Below are 18,976 nucleotides of genomic sequence, written 5' to 3' on the forward strand. Positions count from 1 at the left end.
ACTTGCTCCATGTTAGATTATTGAGTGATATAGTCAATTGTTCAGCCATGCATTTTCATCAGACGTGGTAAAATTCTGTTCATTTAAACACGGTGATACAGAAAGTTAAATCACAACAGAATAACAGCCTCATCAAAGCAGACTTATGCATGTGTCTATTCAATTTCTATGTCAAGTTTTTTTTTCTTAGGTTGTCTTTCTGAGGCACTATAGATGAAACTCGTACTGTTTATCCTGTAAAGACAGCCCTATGTGTATTAACCTGCAGCAATTAGGACTGTGTATGATGCCCATCAGTACCACTATCCCTCAAATTCACATTTTTATAAGAGTTTAATCCTTAGAACTAGCCAGTCACCATACACTTTGACCTCCATATTTAGGTACAGTACATAAGCTTAAACAAACTCTTGACTTAGATGTCCTGAGAGATTATAATAGAGAATTTAGGAAGAGTTATCCTGCTCAAGGGGGATATGGTAATGTAGAGCTGCTGCTGCTTTGATATAATATACCTTGCATAGGGATGGTGATGGCAAAAGTTAGTTTGTAGGCTCAACTCCAATTTGCCTTTCATCAGACACCATATATAACTTCCTCTCTTGTACCAGAAACAATCTTGGCCTCAAAGATTGGCTGTTTTATCAAAGAATGAATTGGTAATATGTTTATGTTAAACATTTGTTATCCCCTTTTTTGACATCATCTTTATATATTGCAGCCAGAATCTGGGAAACTTGTTGATGTTACCTGGTAGAGCAACACTACATATAGGAAAACAACTTCAATATTTCATTAGGAGCAACATAGAATTATGTTTTTTTAAAACTTTGGGAAATTGTACAAAAGGCTTATGGATTTTTTAAAATCTGCTTTAGGGTTGTTTATATTTACTGAAGGCATCAACTTAGAAGAAGCCAACTGGCAAGAGAAGAAATTATACTTTATGTTTCAGAATGAAAGAGATATTTGTTTGCTTTAGGATTTTTGTGCCCGTTGTCTTACATTTCTTTCACCTCTTTTCCTGTGGGTCATAGCTCTGGAATCTGTTTCTTACATACTTGAAGTAATAAGCTAAACATGGCTTTGAGCATATGCAGTGAAGAAATATCATGATTGTAGGCTGACTCAGCTGTTGTGCCATTTAACTCGCAACACCCCTCCCCAATCCCTGGTATGCTCAGTGACTTTTTTGAGTTAGTTGACAATGAGGAAATAAAGGCCCATAACCTTTCATATGTTTCAGCACTGAGGCCAGAGCAACAGTGGGTTGAGTCTGGTGGAAAGAAAGTCCTAACAATGTAATTTTCCTTCAAGATGCATAAGTGCAATAGACAGGAACTGATTATTGTATTTTCTTTGCTTGTCCTCCACAGTGCATCCTTTATTCAATAGACTTTGCAACCCATTTTGATGCTAATCTAAGGCCAGAACTGCCTACCCAAGATTACGTTGTTCACAAGCTTTGGAGTACAACTCCCAGAATTCAGTGCCAGTAGTTCAATGTAGCTTGAGAATAACAGCTTGGGAACATTACTCAAGCATTGCACGGCATATGCTAGAGTATTTCAGTAAACAGCCATTTGAAATACTCCCATCATGCTGGTTTTAAAAATGAGCTTTATCCCATTTTCAGAAGGGTAAGACTTCATTATTTTTAAAAATGTTTTTGCCTTCCAGTTTGACTGTCAAGAAGCTATGTGACCTCCATTGTTCAGAAATAAAAAAGTTTTCTCAGTTTTTAGTGCTGACCAATATGTCTGGTATTGGAAAGCAATGCTTCCAGATTAGATTACTTCTGGACTCATCCCACCTTTACTAACTTCTATGCTTGCTGTATATGGTTTGCTAAATTCAAGTCAATTGTACTTATTTATTTTAAGCACCTTCATGCAACTGTAAGAAATATCACACAGCTAAGTTGCATCCTGTCTTCTGGACCACGTTTATCTAACTGTGGCCATTTCAGGGAATGTCGATCCCCCAAACAGCATCGTGGATAAGATGCTTTATACTGCCAACTGATCTGTGATAAATTTTGCATTAGTATATTTTTATCCATCCCATGAGTACTTACAGATCCCTTTTTCAGCTCAGTAGTGGCAGCTTCACACATTTTCAGTGCTTCTATAAGATTTGAGTAAGATGTAACAGTGATTCATCTCTAGAGCCTGGTAGGAAATGAATGAGGTACTGCTTCAGATATGATGCTTCTCATTTCCACCAAAGTCTCATGTAAAACATAGCAGTCTTAAGTTTTCTGGTACAGGTATGGTGAGAATTTCTATTCTAGTTTTCTGCTTGGAAACAGTGCTTTACATCCAACAATAATATAGAATAAAAATGGACGAATTTAGAAGCAGTTATTAACACTTATAAATAATGTCTTCATTAGCTACCTAAAAGCCATGTCAACTCTTCAAGAAGAACATTCTGTATTTCTGGAGCCATTATTGAGTAGATTTTCCCCTTCTCTCCTGAGTCTATCATTTCTGAGGGATGTCAAGCATGTTTCTGCAGAGGTTAGCAGTTCTTGAACTAGGGCTTTAAAAGCAAAGGTCAAATTGCCAAAGTAGGTGGAAAGGTAATGCATGCTATATGCCAGCAAATTTGGAAAACACAAGAATGGCCATCAGATTGGAAAAAATCAACTTATATCCCCATATCAAAAAAGGGAAACACTAAAAATTGTTCAAACTATCGAACAGTGGCACTTATTTCACATGCCAGTAAGGCAATGCTCAAGATCCTGCAAGGTAGACTTCAGCAATTCATGGAGCAAGAATTGCCAGATGTACAAGCTGGATTTAGAAAAGGCAGAGGAACTAGGGACCAGATTGCCAATATCCACTGGATAATGGAAAAAGCCAGGGAGTTTCAGAAAAAGATCTATTTCTGTTTTATTGACTATTCTAAAGCCTTTGACTGTGTGGACCATAACAAATTGTGGCAAGTTCTTAGTGGTATGGGGATACCAAGTCACCTTGTCTACCTCCTGAGGAATCTGTATAACGACCAAGTAGCAACAGTAAGAACAGACCACGGAACAATGGACTGGTTTAAGATTGGGAAAGGAGTACGGCAGGGTTGTATATTCTCACCCTACCTATTCAACTTGTACGCAGAACACATCATGTGACGTGCTGGGCTTGAGAAATCTAAGGCTGGAGTTAAAATTGCTGGAAGAAACATTAACAATCTCAGATATGCAGATGATGCTACTTTGATGTCTGAAAGCGAAGAGGAACTGAGGAGCCTTATGATGAAGGTGAAAGAAGAAAGTGCAAAAGCTGGCTTGCAGCTAAACCTCAAAAAAACCAAGATTATGGCAACCAGCTTGATTGATAACTGGCAAATAGAGGGAGAAAACATAGAGGCAGTGAAAGACTTTGTATTTCTAGGTGCAAAGATTACTGCAGATGCTGACTGCAGTCAGGAAATCAGAAGACGTTTAATCCTTGGGAGAAGAGCAATGACAAATCTCAATAAAATAGTTAAGAGCAGAGACATCACACTGACAGCAAAGGTCCGCATGGTTAAAGCAATGGTATTCCCGGTAGTAACATATGGCTGCGAGAGCTGGACCATAAGGAAGGCTGAGAGAAGGAAGATAGATGCTTTTGAACTGTGGTGTTGGAGGAAAATTCTGAGAGTGCCTTGGACTGCAAGAAGATCAAACCAGTCCAGGAAATAAAGCCAGACTGCTCACTTGAGGGAATGATATTCAAGGCAAAACTGAAGTACTTTGGCCACATAATGAGAAGACAGGACACCCTGGAGAAGATGCTGATGCTAGGGAGAGTGGAGGGCAAAAGGAAGAGGGGCCGACCAAGGGCAAGATGGATAGATGATATTCTAGAGGTGATGGATTCGTCCCTGGGGGAGCTGGGGGTGTTGACGACCGACAGGAAGCTCTGGCGTGGGCTGGTCCATGAAGTCACGAAGAGTCGGAAGCGACTAAAGGAATAAACAACAACAAAAAGGTGGAATGTAAACCAAGTTATGGGTTGTGGTTAACAAATGTAATACACTGCTGAGGTAGAATATGTCCTTTAGTCCTTACTATATTATGCTCCTTTACTGGCTCAGATAGATTCAGAACCTAACCTGGACCATTTCTGGTACAATTCCAGAAGTACTTCCAGTGGTAGAAGTCACCACAGGAAGATAATATCAGGAAAAGAGTCAAGGAGTATATTTAGAGTTCTCTTGCAGTGAGTAATCCTAGCCAGCAACAATTATTATTTCCAGGGTGGTGAACCCAGCACACCTTGCTGACCACTGTCCAAAAGAAAGAAAACTGAAAAAGAGAAATACCAAAAGGCCAAGCAGAATCCACTAGTAAGAATAGGCCTCTTGCTGTGTCAAATATGCTTCCATCCCATCATCTAATCTCTCTTATTTTACAAGGAGGTGTGTAACTTTGTTAGGGATATATTAGCATGCTTATATGTTGTTAGCATACTGATACTTTTGCCTTTTTCTGCTATTATGCAAACAGAGAAAAACTTGATTGAGTTGGAAGGCATGTTTGTCTGTTCCCTATTAGTGCTTTTAGAGACGGTGATAACAGATAACTCATCTGCCCACATCCTGTGATTTTTTTTTAACCTGTTCACTGCTGTCCAAGCTGCTGTCACATTGTAGGAACAGCCACATCTTGATCCTCCTGGTCTTTTGAGCATGACGTAGTATACAGGCCGATATCCCAGCAGTATATAGCCAGTATGATGTTGACATTACTGAAGACAGGAAAAAAGCACCATTACCCTCACCCTCTGTGGATTAATTGCGTCATGATATTCCACAAAAGTTAGTTAGTTTACTGTTGTAACAACAGGTCATAACATATAGCATGCCATAACATGCGTCCACAAGAGTACTCAATTATTTCTTTTGCTTTTATTGCCCCTTGTATTCTACCCAGAGAACTCTGGTTATTGTGAAATTAATATATAATTATTAAAGAAATGCTTCCCCCCACCCACCCCCACACACACACTACTGGTAAGAACATTCATGAAAGTTCATCCCTTGCCTTTACCTTTTGTTTGAGCCTATTTTGTACATTTCATATTAAGGCTAGAGCAGTCAAAGCATAAGGGACGCGGTGGCGCTGCGGGTTAAACCGCTGAGCTGCTGAGCTTGCCGATCGGAAGGTCAGTTCGAATCTGCGTGACGGGGTGAGCGCCCGTTGCTAGTCCCAGCGCCTGCCAACCTAGCAGTTCGAAAACATGCCAATGTGAGTAGATTAATAGGTACCGCTTCAGCGGGCAGGTAACGGCGCTCCGTGTAGTCATGCGGCCACATGACCACGGAAGAAGTGTCTACGGACAAACGCCAGCTCTTCGGCTTTGAAACAGAGATGAGCACCGCCCCCTAGAGTCAGACACGACTGGACTGAATGTCAAGGGAAACCTTTACCTTTACCTAGTCAAAGCATACAACATTGCTTTTGTGTTTTCATACACTGTATATATGAGAAGCAGTGTCCCTCTTGAAAAGTTTCGTAGAGGAAGTTGCTTACAATAAAGGTCACTCCTAGTGTGACTTTGATGGAATTAATTGCACACCACTTCTCTGTTCCCCATTCTGTGGAATATGTATAGCTTTAAACTTTTCCATATATATAATAGTATTTCCTTTTGTATAGATTCACCTTCAAGTTCAGAAAGCTGTTCCTTTCTCCCTAGGTTCAACTGATTCTACTCTGCATTTTTTTTTGTAATGTTCATAAAAATTAGGCTGTAATGTAATATGCCACAGAAGTGTAATATCATTAGGAAATAAATTATTTGAAATAAGTAGATTTGCATGTATTTCTTTTGTATAACTCCACTTTCAGCATGGAAACTTTCAAGGAATTTGACATTTTTGTGGCAATGATTGGAGACCAAGGATGGTAGGCAGAACAGATGTTGTAAATGGGTCATAGCTGATTGTTGGGTAACAGGCAATAGTCATCCACCTCAGAGAAAAAATGCTTCTTTCAAGTTGTTCACAGATCTAGACCTGAATAACATTCAAGGTACAATCTGTTTTTCAAAGTTTCTATGGTGGTGTAATTCCTTATATTAGAAAGATAGAGGCTCAAGTGGAGGGAATCAAAGTCCCTCCATTTGCCAAATTCGGAAAAATCTCATCCTACCAGATAAATCGGGCAGAAGAGAATAGTCTGCAGGGGCTAGGCTGAAGATCAATAGGCTAGCAAGGTAGATTGTGTCCAGTTTCATCCTTCAAGCTCATTCTCTTCCCTCCTTCCCCGGCTCTACTAGGGGCACTCTTAAAGGATGTACATGAGGATTAGGGAACCTAGTTAGCCATGCTGGCTGGTTCTGCTGGGAGTTGTAGTTTAGTGGGTCATGGAATGCACATTCATCTTTGTAGATTGTATGTGTCTCATATATAGGTGATACACTTGCACAGAACTGTCATCAGGAGCTTAAACAAGTACTTTGTTTACTGGATTGGATCCTACTACTTGGCTTCTCCATTGTCCTACAAGGTCAGAATTCATGATGATAATCTATATCCAAATTTTCAGGATTAATATCTACTTTTATTTGGATGCTTGATTCCTTGTATCATAATCCAGTCAAGAGCTCTTCAAGTAGCTTTTGCTCATCTTCAGTTTAGTATTTCAGATAGGTCTTTATTGGAATCCTGTCAACTAATCTCTCTGCATTCAATTTGTTCAACATCTTTTCTTTTGGATGACATATCTCCGGACCTCGTGTACAATATCCATTGATAGGACTGCACTATCACTAGATTTTGCTGATCCATTTGGCCACCATGGTGGTGGTTCTTTTGGGCAGGCTGTCCATGAGGAGCTTCCAGCATTTGTTTTTCTCAGGGTTACATTTTCATCTAGATCTGGATTGTCTGACTTTGCCTGTCCATCCTGGTCCTTCAGTCACTTCAGTTATGGACATTATCCCAAATTTGCTTTGTGGCTGCTCCTTCATTCCATTGCTGCCATAGGTCACTGTGATGACAGATACCTGAAAACTAGGTTAGGAGCTCATTGGACAGACCACTCTAAGCGCATTGGGTGTATTGCAACTATTGGCTGCATGTAAGTGGTCTTAATGGTGTAATCAAAGTAGTGCAGACTTTCAAACCTCCTATGGGGCACAGATTCTTCAGGCTATAGGTGATCTTGCAGTGGTCTATTAAATTGACAAACAAGGTGGAATAAACTCCACTTCCTTCATTCAGCCTTGTAGTTCTAGATGTGGTAGTTGGATCTGATGCAATGTCTCAAGGCATAATGCCAACGTGCTTGTAATCCTGATATCACTGCTGATTTCCATAGCAGTTGGATTGAGATGAAGATGCTCTGGGAGACATATTTCTCCTTGCCTGGACAGAACTGTCTCTATAATTTTTTCCCCATTTCTTCTCTTTAGAAGAGTTCTCCATAGGGTGATTTGCACATTGTCTCCATGAATCCTGGTTACCCCTTGAAGACCAAGAGGAACACCTTCTCATCTTCCCTCTTTCCTTTTCTTAACCCACGCTTCTTCCTGGGAAGGATTTGTTCTCCTGGGGCAGGAGATGGAACACTGTCCGCCATCTCACACTTGTTTCTTCCCTATGGATCATTTTCAGAGGAACTCTTGGCAGTTACGGAGGCTGCGTACGGCCTTGTACCCAGCATTCTTACGCCTGTAAATAGAATTCAACATTAGCTTGTTTGAAGTTTTTTGTCCCAGCTCCTCCCCATTAAAGGTTGCATTTAACTTTCTGCTTTTCTCTCAAGTCTCAAGGTCTTGCAGTTGCTTCCATCCATTCCATTCTAAGGCAGTTTTTGGTATGCATTCAGTGCTCTGTAGTGCTTCTTTATCCTATCATTAAGTGCTTTATCTGATTAACCCCAAATCAGGACGTCGTCGATGTAGACCAGGACCCCTTTGAACAGATGCTCATGCAGTACTTCATTGATGAGCTGCATGAACACCCCAGGGGCCCCCGCGAGTCCGAAGGGCAGTACTTTGTACTGGAAGGCGCCTAGGGGGCAGTTGAACGCCGTCTTCCATTCGTCCCCCTCCCTGATTCGGATGCGATAGTACGCCTCGCGAAGGTCCAGTTTGGAAAAGACTTTGCCCGTGGATAGGTGGGCGAGCATGTCCTTCACCAGGGGTAAGGGGTATTTGTTGGACAGGGAAGCTGCGTTTAGACCCCAGTAGTCGGTGCAGAGCCGTAGGGTCCCGTCTTTCTTCTCCCGGAATAAGACGGGGGCTCCGACCGGTGAGCATGCTGGCTCTATGAATCCCCTGTCTAGGTTTTTATCGATGAACTCCCAGAGGGTTGCCATCTCCTTCGGGGTCATCGAATAGATCTTTGGTCTAGGTAAGGGGACGTCGGGCAGTAGGTCGATCCGGCAATCCGTCTTGCGGTGGGGGGGTAGTTGGTCAGCTTCTGCCTCTCCGAAGACCTCGGAGAAGTCGGCGTATTGTTCTGGTAGGTCTGCTGTGGTAGCGCCGTTGTCTTGTGTGGTCGCCTCCGCTCGTCCTACCGTGGGGTTGGTTCTGCCCGCTGGAACTGGTGCTCGATATTCGCCGTCGCCGAATGTGAAGGTGCGGGTCTCCCAGTTGATCCGCGGGTTGTTTGTCGCGAGCCATGGCATCCCCAGGACTGCAATGGGCCGTCCGATGTGCGTGACTACGAACGATGTGCGCTCGGTGTGAGTGCCCATTTGCAGGGTGACCGGCTCGGTTTGTAGCATGGCTGGTTTCCCTCCCGCTGTAGAGCTGTCCAGCTGGTGGAATGCTAGCGGCGTGGGGAGGGGAAAGCAGCGGAGGTCGAGTTTGGCGACTAGGTCGGGGTGGATGAGGTTTTTTGAGCACCCCGAGTCCACTAGTGCCGCGGCCGTGGTGGCTCCGTTGCCGGCAGAGAGTTGGATTGCTGCCATTATTACGGGGCTTTCGTCGTTTCGTCGAGGTGGTCCGCGCTGCTGTCCCACCGCCTGCCTCGCCACGCATTTCAGGGCAAGCGGGGAGCATTTCCCGCCGGCTGGTCGGGGTCTGCGTTGTCCTCTTCCCCCCAGTAAGCGTCCCAGCCCTCCTCTGGTGTCGCTGTGGCCACGGTCATTCGGCGGTGAGGGGGCGGCCCCAGGTTGGGTTGTCTGGGGCTAATTTTCGGGGTGGGTTTGGGCGCGCTGGTCGGCGGTCGGTTGGCGAAGCAATCCACCGTCTTGTGCCCTAATTTGCCACACCTCCCGCAGGGCTCCCGGTTGAACTTATTTTTTGGGTATATGGGGCCGGCCATTCCCCCGTGTGGTGCGGGTACCTTTTTCCCTGCATAGTTTGTGTCTTCCGTGGTTGTCATGAGGAAGGTGCGGTGCGCGTGTTCGGCTTTCCCCGCGAGGTGGATCCACCCGTGTAGCGTTTCTGGGTCGTCGCGGTAGAGGGCCCATTGGAGAACGTCGCGGTTGAGCCCCCTTTTGAACATTTCCACCAGGGTGGTCTCGGACCAGTCGCTGACCTTCCCCGCGAGGGCTTTGAACTCCAGGGCGTAGTCAGGGACCGTGCGTGTGCCCTGTTTAAGTCTTTGGAGTGCGCTTTTCGCCCTTACTTTGGCTAGGGGGTCTTCGAAGTAGTTTTTCATCTCATTGATGAAAGCAGGGAAGGTGGCGAGGGCGGGGGAGCTGGACTCGTACAGTTGGACGTACCAGTCCGCCGCCCTGTCTTGGAGTTTGATCGCCACGGCGGCGATCTTGTCGGCCTCGGAGTCATAGGAGTGTCCGTGCCTCCCCATGAACTCCCTAGCGTTCGTAACAAAAAACGAGAGTTTTGTGGGGGTCCCATCGAAGAAGATGGGGAAGTCCTTTGGGGCCCGGGCGTTTTGTGCGGCCCCGCCTCTCGCTTCCCGGTGTGTGGTGTCGGCCGCCTGTGCCGTCTGCTGACCCTCTGCTGGCTCGTGGGGGTGGGCCTGTGCGGGGACGTCGTTGGGTGGCGCGGGGGGCATAAGCGACTGGAGCATGGTCCGGAGTTCCGTCAGTTGAGCCCGCATGGCCGCGAGTTCAGTTCGTGCCTCCTCGTCCACAACCCGCGCCGCCGCTGGGGCCGGTTCCATTGGCGCGTCGTCGGGGGTGGGTTGTCGGCGGGGTTCATCGTTCCTCTGCCGCGGGTCCGCTTCCTCCGCCGTCTGCTGGGTGCCTCCGTCGTCCTCCTCCGTGTTGACCGCCGTTGGGCTGTCGCTCCACGCCCGTTGCTGGGGTGCGATGTGGGGCGCGGGGTCCTCCGCTGGTTTCGGAAGTCGTGCTGCTCCCTCCCGCGGTCGGGTTGCCTCCGTCGCCATCTCCCCTTGGGGTTGGAGCTGAGGCTCGGGTCGGGTGGGGTGGGCGTCCATGGCTCCGGGGGTCCGCGGTGCCTCTGGCTTTGATCGGTCCTCTTCTGTCTCTTGCCGCGCGGTTCGCCCTCCTTGCCCGCGCCGCTCCGGCTTCATCTTGCTGGTCTTCTCGCCGTCTACTCCTCCCGCGGCTCGTTGTCGTCCGGTGGGGCTCGGCGAGGCTGAGTTTATGACTCTCAGCTTTATGTCATGCGCTGCCTGCCTCTGAATAACGCTCAGACACTGGTTCGTGGATCAGGCTCTGATTTATTCATGGTGCGGTACAGCTTAGGAAGAAAAAAGCTGAGAGTGACAGGAGCGCGCCGGTGCGGGGTTCAAATACCCCGCGCCGGTCAGCGCCCCCTCACTCGCGGTCACGTCACCCCCCTTTGTCCAATACGTTGCCCTGCCGGTGGGTGAGGGGTGCCGGGATCGCCCATCATCAGGTTTTCCATTCCTCTGCTGATTGCTGTCAGCTGGGCGATCTCCGTGGTATTGGCGCTGATGGCTTGGGTGTGCTCCGTGATCTGTTTAGTTATTGTTTGTTGGCCGTTAGTCGTTGTGGGTTGATGGCTACTTATCTTGCGCCCCTTTCACCTATCTCCTTGCTCTTGTCATGTGTGCCTTTGCGCTGATGACTTTAGCTCAACGGCACTCATGACACCCCTATTGTTAAGTTCAAACTTGAAACTTGGAATCTCTCATCTCTGTTTTCAAACCTATTCAAACTCATGGCTGCTGTATACTTCTGTGGTTCTTTGAGTGGTCATATATGCATTCACATCAAACCCTGGAGGTGCTACACTGATCATACAGAATTGAAGACAGTGGGAGACACACTTAGGACCAAGATGGATCGTGCTTCCCACCAAGAATCTATCCATAATAGAAAGTTCCTTATGGTGTTTCATATCACTCATATACACAAGCTCATATATGACCACTCAGAGCACCACAGTTAAAGGTAAGCCGCCTGTTACTGTTTAAATGAGATGTTTCTATCTTCTCATTTACTTGAAATTTATCTTTTGGGAAGTCATGCTGGGTCTTAGCACCAAGCCTGCGCACCCACTTGAGGCAGCTCAACCACGGCACTTCTTCTTGATGGAGGATGGTGGCTCATAACAGGAGGCCAACATGCATGGGCTGTCGGGAGCATTAAGGCTCTCCCTGCTCTTCCGCTTTCCTGGAAGAGGGGGAAAGTGAGATTCGGCAAACACTTCAATACTAGCCAGGTTGCCTTGGGTTGAGTTGGTTGGGGCTGCTGCAACATTGTCCTAAGAGCAAAGGCCATCAAAGGAGAGCTCTCAGGAGCAAGTTCTAACATCAGAAGCCCTGTCAGTGTTGTCTGGCAGTTTTATTAATGCGGGAAAGGGGCAAACAAACTCATTATTTTAGGGAGTCACAGCACCACAAAATTTGAGAACCCCTGACTTGGCAGAAAAGGACAGTTTTGAGGCTGAAGAAATAAGGGTTAGAAATGTTTGTGTGTAAACATTTGAAGGGTAAATCATTTGAACTAAGGATACTCTTACCCGCAGCATGCATTGTAATGGTTTTAAGACTATTTAGAGAAAAGGGTTTCATACTAAACTGGCCGTGTATAACTTCTGCCAGTTGTGGCACAACTTTGCATTCTCCCTGACACCTCGCTGCAAGCCCTGCATATGGCAAGCTCTCACATGTCCAGGGATCTGGAAATACTGTGTGGGGGATGAAGTTTCCCTCATTTAGAACCTTCTGATTCCTCACTTTAAGTGTTGTGCTAGAAACAGAAAACGTAAGTCATATACTGGCATCATTCATAGCAGTTTAAGGTTTTAAACTGTTAGATGCCATGTTATGATGCAGCACATGAGGAAGCGATTAATAGGAACAGGAAGTGAAAGGATTCTGAAGGTCATCCAGTGGAACTGCATGAAAAAGTTATTGGCTTGGAGGGTGACTGCCTTTACAGAAGTATCTTGTGCCTGTATTTCACAGTATTTCTTTACAAATAAACTCACTTAGTATTGATTGGTGACACAGACAGACAGTTCAGGTGCTGGAGGCCGCAGCTGTCTTTCAACTGTTGCTCCTTCTTTCCCAATAACGGAGGAGTTGACCTTGGAGTCTATAAAATCAGCTTTTCTTCCAGCATCATTTTTTAAAAGAGAGCATTTTTAGGGATGTTGTTGTGTTGGCTTTTGATACGTCATTGAATGTGGGGCCTGCATTTTTCTGACATGATGTCTAGAACACCTACATTCCTTCTTGTGAAAAGCCAGATAGGGTGTCTTCAGATGGGAACTTAATGTGTAGACAAAATTTCTGCTGACTAGAATGTAAATGATGCTTCCTCTTACATGTGTAAAAACTTGAGCTATCCCTAAGTATTTATACATGGTTTTGTGTGGGTGTGGGTGTTTGCATGTTTCTCAGTCAAAATAATTGAATCAGAAAGTGCCTCTAATAATTGTCTTGCTTCAGCAATTCACAGAATGGTACACAGCAGGCCACTTTGGCTCTTGCCGCTGTTGAACAGATCTTGGCAGAGAAGCAGTGATGCTGGAAAGAAAGATAAAGAGAAGTGGGAAAGTTTTTCTCTCTGTTGTGACAGTGCCACATCTCCAGGATCCACACAAAGGAGACTAACAAAAGGCACAGACAGGAAGCAACTCCCCATCTCTGCATAGACCCCATTCCTCCTCCTGTGACACTGTTCATCACAGTATTATAGAAATATTGCTACTACACAAACTGAGTTTAAGAGCTATACTAGCTGTGTTTTCCTTTCTATTTTGATTCTAATTACCCATATGAAATCTTCAGACATTTGAAAAATTGAACTGGATTCTGATGGCAATGTGTTGGTAGTTTCAACTGGAAACTAACTTCCCCCTCTCTCCCGAGGAAAGGCAGTGCCGGTATCTAGTCTTGCAAATAGGGGTATTGGTTTGTGCATCAATCAGATACACTTCTTTCTAGTCAGGCATAAGGCATTTCAGCTTACTCTTTTCTCATTTTTGAATAATTGGGCCAGAGAAAAAGTGAGTGGGAGGTTTTTAAAGTGTCTTTGCCTCTTTAGCAAGAGTATGTTGAATGCATATGTCAGGAGAGATGGACCATTAATAAGAACCTCTTTGCTGATCAGACTGTTTCACTCCTGTTTGTGAAAGTATACAGCAGGCCTAGGATAGTATGGCTGATTCTTGGTCAGTAAGGCAATCATGGGTGAAGCCCAACTCCCAGACTGAAGTTCAGAAATTCGTTTTCCAAAATTCCCTAGGGAATGGGTTTGTTTGGATAAACACATCCTGCATAAGAGTTAAGTCTTTGTTTTAACTAAGTCTCATGTGAAAGAGAATATAGAAACAATGTTGGAAACTGTCCCAATACTTAATAGTTCTAAGAAGCAAGTTAAAGTTCATTTTCCTAATAACCATTTTCCTATCTTCCCAAAACTGAATTGTACAAATTTTATCATGCGTAGCTTCTTTCCTGTTCTCTTTAGCCACCACATCATTATTTCGACTTTTAAACATCATTTGCTTTTGCTTTTCTTGTTCATTAATCTCTAGTAGACCTATAATGTTCTGTAATTGTTTAATTGATCAACATTCTGTGTTCTAATAATTACTTTGCAAGGAATGTGCAATTGACAACCAGCCTGATTTGAAGAAATTAGGTAAAAGGCATATTATCCAAAAAATACCTGCTCTTTTGAACTTCACATACGTTGCAGTCTGACATGGCTTTCCACATACTGCAAGATTTGACCTTTAGAAATGCCTGGTTTTTTCCTTTTCCAATTATTAACAAATTTCAAAAAGGTTTTTCAGTCCTTGATTATTGTAACCTTTTAAAAGGATGCCCCTAGAATAATATCCATACCCATCTGAAGAAAAAATTGCAAGTTTTGAATAATTTGGATCATAACTGTCTTAGGTGGATTTAGTCAACTAAGAACTTCCCTGTAATTTAAAAGCTTCTTTAGGTTTTAGCATATTCAGAGATCACCTTGGCCTCTGTCAAAAGGGCTTTCTTGATGCTCCAAAGAAGAAATGCCCTTGAATGAATTGTCTGTGTACTAATATTTTTCATTTTATTGAAAATAGCCTTTTAATAGCAATACAAATTATATCGAAGTTAAGAAATCAACATATTTCCATGAAAATTTGCTTGCCATCTTTTTCTTTATTTTTTATGTTTTATTGTAATTTCTTTCTTTGATTGTTGTGAGCCGCCCAGAGTTGTTGAGAGTTGGGTTGCATAAAAGTTTAATAAATTGTTATATTATTATTATTAATAATAATAATAAAGTGCAATGACTAAAAGTAGTACTTGATGGAGGGAAGGACATTATACAGGTAGAAGAAATTCAGGTTAAAGTCTTTGCTCTTTTGAGGCAATAATAGCAAAATGGCTTTTATTTGCCTATAAAGACTTATTCCAGCTGACACGTTTTTCAAAAGCCGGCTCCCTTTTTTACTTGTACAAACCACAAATAAGTACCCTGTTTATGTGGGCCAGGAAGCCACTAAAGATTTCTCTGAGCTAATTAATTTGCGTGCCTGGTTTGACATTAATTCTCAGAAGCATCAACTTTCACGGCAAATGGGGTGCTGGTCTCTGTGTGGTTACATGATTTGCCATGGAATGGATTTCTGTTTGGTTTAGCTTGCATATATTATGGCGCACAGTGACAGCAAAAGTAACTTAGAGGCTAAGCGTGTTTTTTTAAAAAAAATTGTTTTAAAAAAATCAGTTCACTAAAATACGTGTTTTTGTTTCCGTATGTTTGATGCAGGTTGCAAAATAAAGGCGCTGAGAGCCAAAACAAATACATACATCAAGACCCCCGTCCGTGGAGAAGAACCCATTTTTGTTGTCACTGGACGCAAAGAAGATGTAGCCATGGCCAAAAGGGAGATTCTTTCTGCGGCTGAACACTTCTCCATGATAAGAGCTTCACGCAACAAAAATGGCCCTGCTCTGGGAGGGCTCCCTTGCAACCCCAGTCTACCAGGCCAAACGACAGTCCAGGTCCGGGTGCCTTACCGTGTTGTCGGGCTGGTGGTTGGCCCCAAAGGGGCTACAATCAAAAGAATTCAGCAGCAAACTCATACCTACATAGTTACTCCCAGTAGAGACAAAGAGCCAGTTTTTGAGGTCACCGGCATGCCTGAAAACGTAGATCGTGCCCGTGAAGAGATAGAAATGCACATTGCCATGCGCACTGGAAACTACATTGAACTAAACGAAGAAAATGATTTCCATTACAACGGTACAGATGTAAGTTTTGAAGGAGGAAACCTTGGATCTGCCTGGCTTACTTCCAACCCAGTACCACCTCCAAGTCGCACCAGGATGATTTCTAATTACAGAAACGACAGCTCCAGTTCTTTAGGAAGTGGTTCCACCGATTCCTACTTTGGAAGCAATAGGTTGGCCGACTTCAGCCCAACAAGTCCGTTCAGCACTGGCAATTTTTGGTTTGGAGAGACGTTACCTTCTGTGGGTGCAGAGGATCTAGCAGTCGACTCCCCAGCATACGATTCCTTGCCAACACCTTCTCAGACCATCTGGACACCTTTTGAACCCGTCAACCCACTCTCCAGTTTTGGTAGTGAGCCGGCTAGTAACGTGAAGGTTCCACGGAAAGGGAGTCAGCCATCCACACCTCGCTTGTCACCCACGTTTCCCGAAACCCTGGAACATCCCTTGGCGCGGAGAGTGAGAAGCGACCCCCCCAGCACAGTCAACCAGGTCGGCCTTCCGATCTACATCCCTGCCTTTTCAAATGGCACCAACAGCTACTCTTCTTCCAACGGTGGTTCCACATCTAGTTCCCCTCCAGAGTTAAGGCGGAAACACGACTGCGTGATATGTTTTGAGAACGAGGTAATCGCTGCGCTGGTCCCATGTGGCCACAACCTTTTCTGCATGGAGTGTGCCAACAAGATCTGTGAAAAGGAAGCACCATCGTGTCCAGTTTGCCAGACAGCTGTTACTCAGGCGATTCAAATTCACTCTTAAATATATAGAGATATTATATATGGACTTTTTGAACTCTTAATGGCTTGGATGTAATGGTACCCCCTAAGTAAACTTATAACGAACTCAGACTGCTATTGGGCTTTCTTGAGATTAGGCTGACGTTGCTTGAAGAGCGTGTACTCTTTTCAAAAAGGCTTGTTCAGTTAACCTTGTAGACCTGGCCAATCTTCCTCCACTTTGGTCGCAGCTGTGGTACCTCCAGCAAAGTCCTGGAAGGAAGCTGTGATGTTGTTGGGGTGCCAGGGACTTAGATTCGTTTCGGAGCAGGAGTGTACAATGAGCATTCGCAGGCTGTCCAGATCTTGACTAAGTATTGGCAGCGGTGGCGGTGAAGGCGAGGTCTCAGGTAGCCCCTGAGTGTAGAAACTGATAGGGGGGAAGGGTGCAAAGGGCGACGAATGTCTCGACATACTTCCAGCGCTGCCTTCTTTACACTGCCAGTTTTTCAAAGCAGGTCTTGGGATGCTTTTTCCCTCTTTACAACAATGCAGGCTTAATTTACCTAATGTCGCAAATAATTTTACAGTGCGTCGATTGGTTTCCTGCCATTCAGCGAGTAGCCTGGTGAGAATTTTTATTAACACGATCACTGTTCATGGAGGACGGAGGGGGCAAAACAGGATGAACCGAGCCTCTTCTCATCCAGTATGCAATTGAGGCGTCTTAAGTGAATCAGGAATGTGTGGGTCTTCCATTGCTGACGCCTGGGAAAGCCTTCTTTGTCTCAATCATTGCCAAGGGACTCAGGAGCTCCAGCCACGTGCACAGAGCGCCCCCATTTGTAGCAATTTGCTTATTTATTGGGGGGGGGCAATCTTACATAATGCTCTGAATATGTGGATCAGCACGACCTTCCATTGAAAGGAAGGAGGCCCTCTGTGCACTAGGTGTCCATCACAGAATACAAGATGCAATTCATGATGCTAAGAGGTGTGACATTTCTGTACAGAGCCCCTTCCCCACCCATTTCTGCTTCCGGTGGACCTGTGTGGGAGGAAGGGGAAGGGGAGGGGTTTGCGTCCATTGTATCTGCAAATGAGGATGCTGACATTCCATTGGCTCATGTGATCAAGCTGTTCTTAAATTAACTATTTTAGAGAGTATCAAGAGTATAAAAAATGTGAATCATTTTTATGTTTCAACCACACTTGCACATTATGTGAAACTTGTCTTTTATTTTTAGTCGTATAGGAGGGCAAAAGGAGTAACATCCACGTCTTTGTATCATTCATGGCAAATAGCCGTTTAACTAAGACCCTGCAAAATGGTTTGTCTCATTTCAAAACTACACTTCCCTGTCTTAAGGGGGAAAAAATGAACTTCTCTATTGATTTAATATACATTTCAACCTGTGGATGTATCTCACTACAGAACTTCATCCTCAGAATATTCCCAAATCTCTGCTGGCATTTTTAAAAGAACATCCAGAAGTTCTGGTGGGTTTCTTTTTTCTTCTTCCTCCCTCTTCCTCTCTTTCTCCTCTTAAAACGTTTTCTCTGTCCCTCCTCTTATTCACTTTCTTTTTTTGAGCAATATCTTCCCAAGATGAAATAATTTTTCTCAGTATAGCAAATTCTATGTGTATTGAACTAGTGAATATACAGAAATCTTTATTTTTTATTTCCACTTGAAAGAGTTACATTTCGTATAAAAAAAAAGTTTACAGATAATGGTTTTTATTTTATGATTTTTTTCAGTATAAAAGTTGCCTTGATGGCATATTATTATTATTATTATTATTACATTATGAGATGCATAACTTTAACGCTAATAGCCTGTAGGATAGTTAAATGTCAGTATTGAAATCTTAATCTTTAGCTGAGTCTTGTAGATATGAACAATCTCGTTTACCACGCATGCGTTTTGTATTGTTGCATTGTACACTGCAACTAATAAGCCAAGGATTCAACATTAGATGCGTGTACTGTTTCTATAAACCACAGACTTCAGAATGACAAAGCTCTCAATATGGTTTAGTATTTGCTAATTTTACTACACTCTTTTTGTTATGTATATGTAGGGAGGTCATAGGGATTATAAATTCAATTTGAGTAAAGTTTAAAAAAAGCATATATTTTATGATAAAGGGCCTTTAACTTAATGATGGCCAAAGCACTGATATTATATATTTGCTGTAAAGAGAATTATAAGAGTTTTATTTTTCTGATATTAAAAAGTTACTTAATAAAGACTTGTTTCCATTAACTCGAATGTTTTCTTGATGTTGCACTTTTCATGTTTGGTGGTTTTCAAGCAAGTTTTATAAGTGAAATAGTATCTAGATTGCTGCATTGTACTAAGATGTTATTAACCCAAGGGATATTTAAATAATTGGGGTGGGAGGTCAGAGAATCTAAAGTTGGAGGCAAATATAATAGAAGAAAGACAAAGTAGAAAACTGGAAAATAAACATAAGAGGTTTCTGCTGGGTAGCAGTAGAGTGGGACATTAGGAAGAGCTTCATGCAGTCTGGATGAAAGAAAATATAAATTCTGGCAGTTTAAGGTGAACATGTAACAGTAGAAGGCTAGAGACAAATATTACAGGCAAAGTGGGAAAAAAAGATTATAGGCAATAGTTCCAGCTGAGTTAAAGATTCTCC

General features: G+C 43.7%; 1 protein-coding gene across 1 annotated transcript in view; it reads left to right on the top strand.

The window, feature by feature from the left end:
* Window positions 1–18,579, top strand: part of MEX3C (mex-3 RNA binding family member C) — a 36,387-nt gene extending 17,808 nt beyond the window's left edge. The window contains exon 2 of the mRNA XM_063295821.1: window positions 15,125–18,579. Within this exon, the coding sequence (XP_063151891.1) occupies window positions 15,125–16,353 (1,229 nt within the window). The 3' untranslated portion in view covers window positions 16,354–18,579. The remainder of the gene's footprint in view (window positions 1–15,124) is intronic.
* The last annotated feature ends 397 nt before the right edge of the window (window positions 18,580–18,976 follow it).

Source organism: Candoia aspera, chromosome 2 (assembly GCF_035149785.1).
Source record: "Candoia aspera isolate rCanAsp1 chromosome 2, rCanAsp1.hap2, whole genome shotgun sequence".
In the NCBI taxonomy this organism is placed as follows: Eukaryota; Metazoa; Chordata; class Lepidosauria; order Squamata; family Boidae; genus Candoia; species Candoia aspera.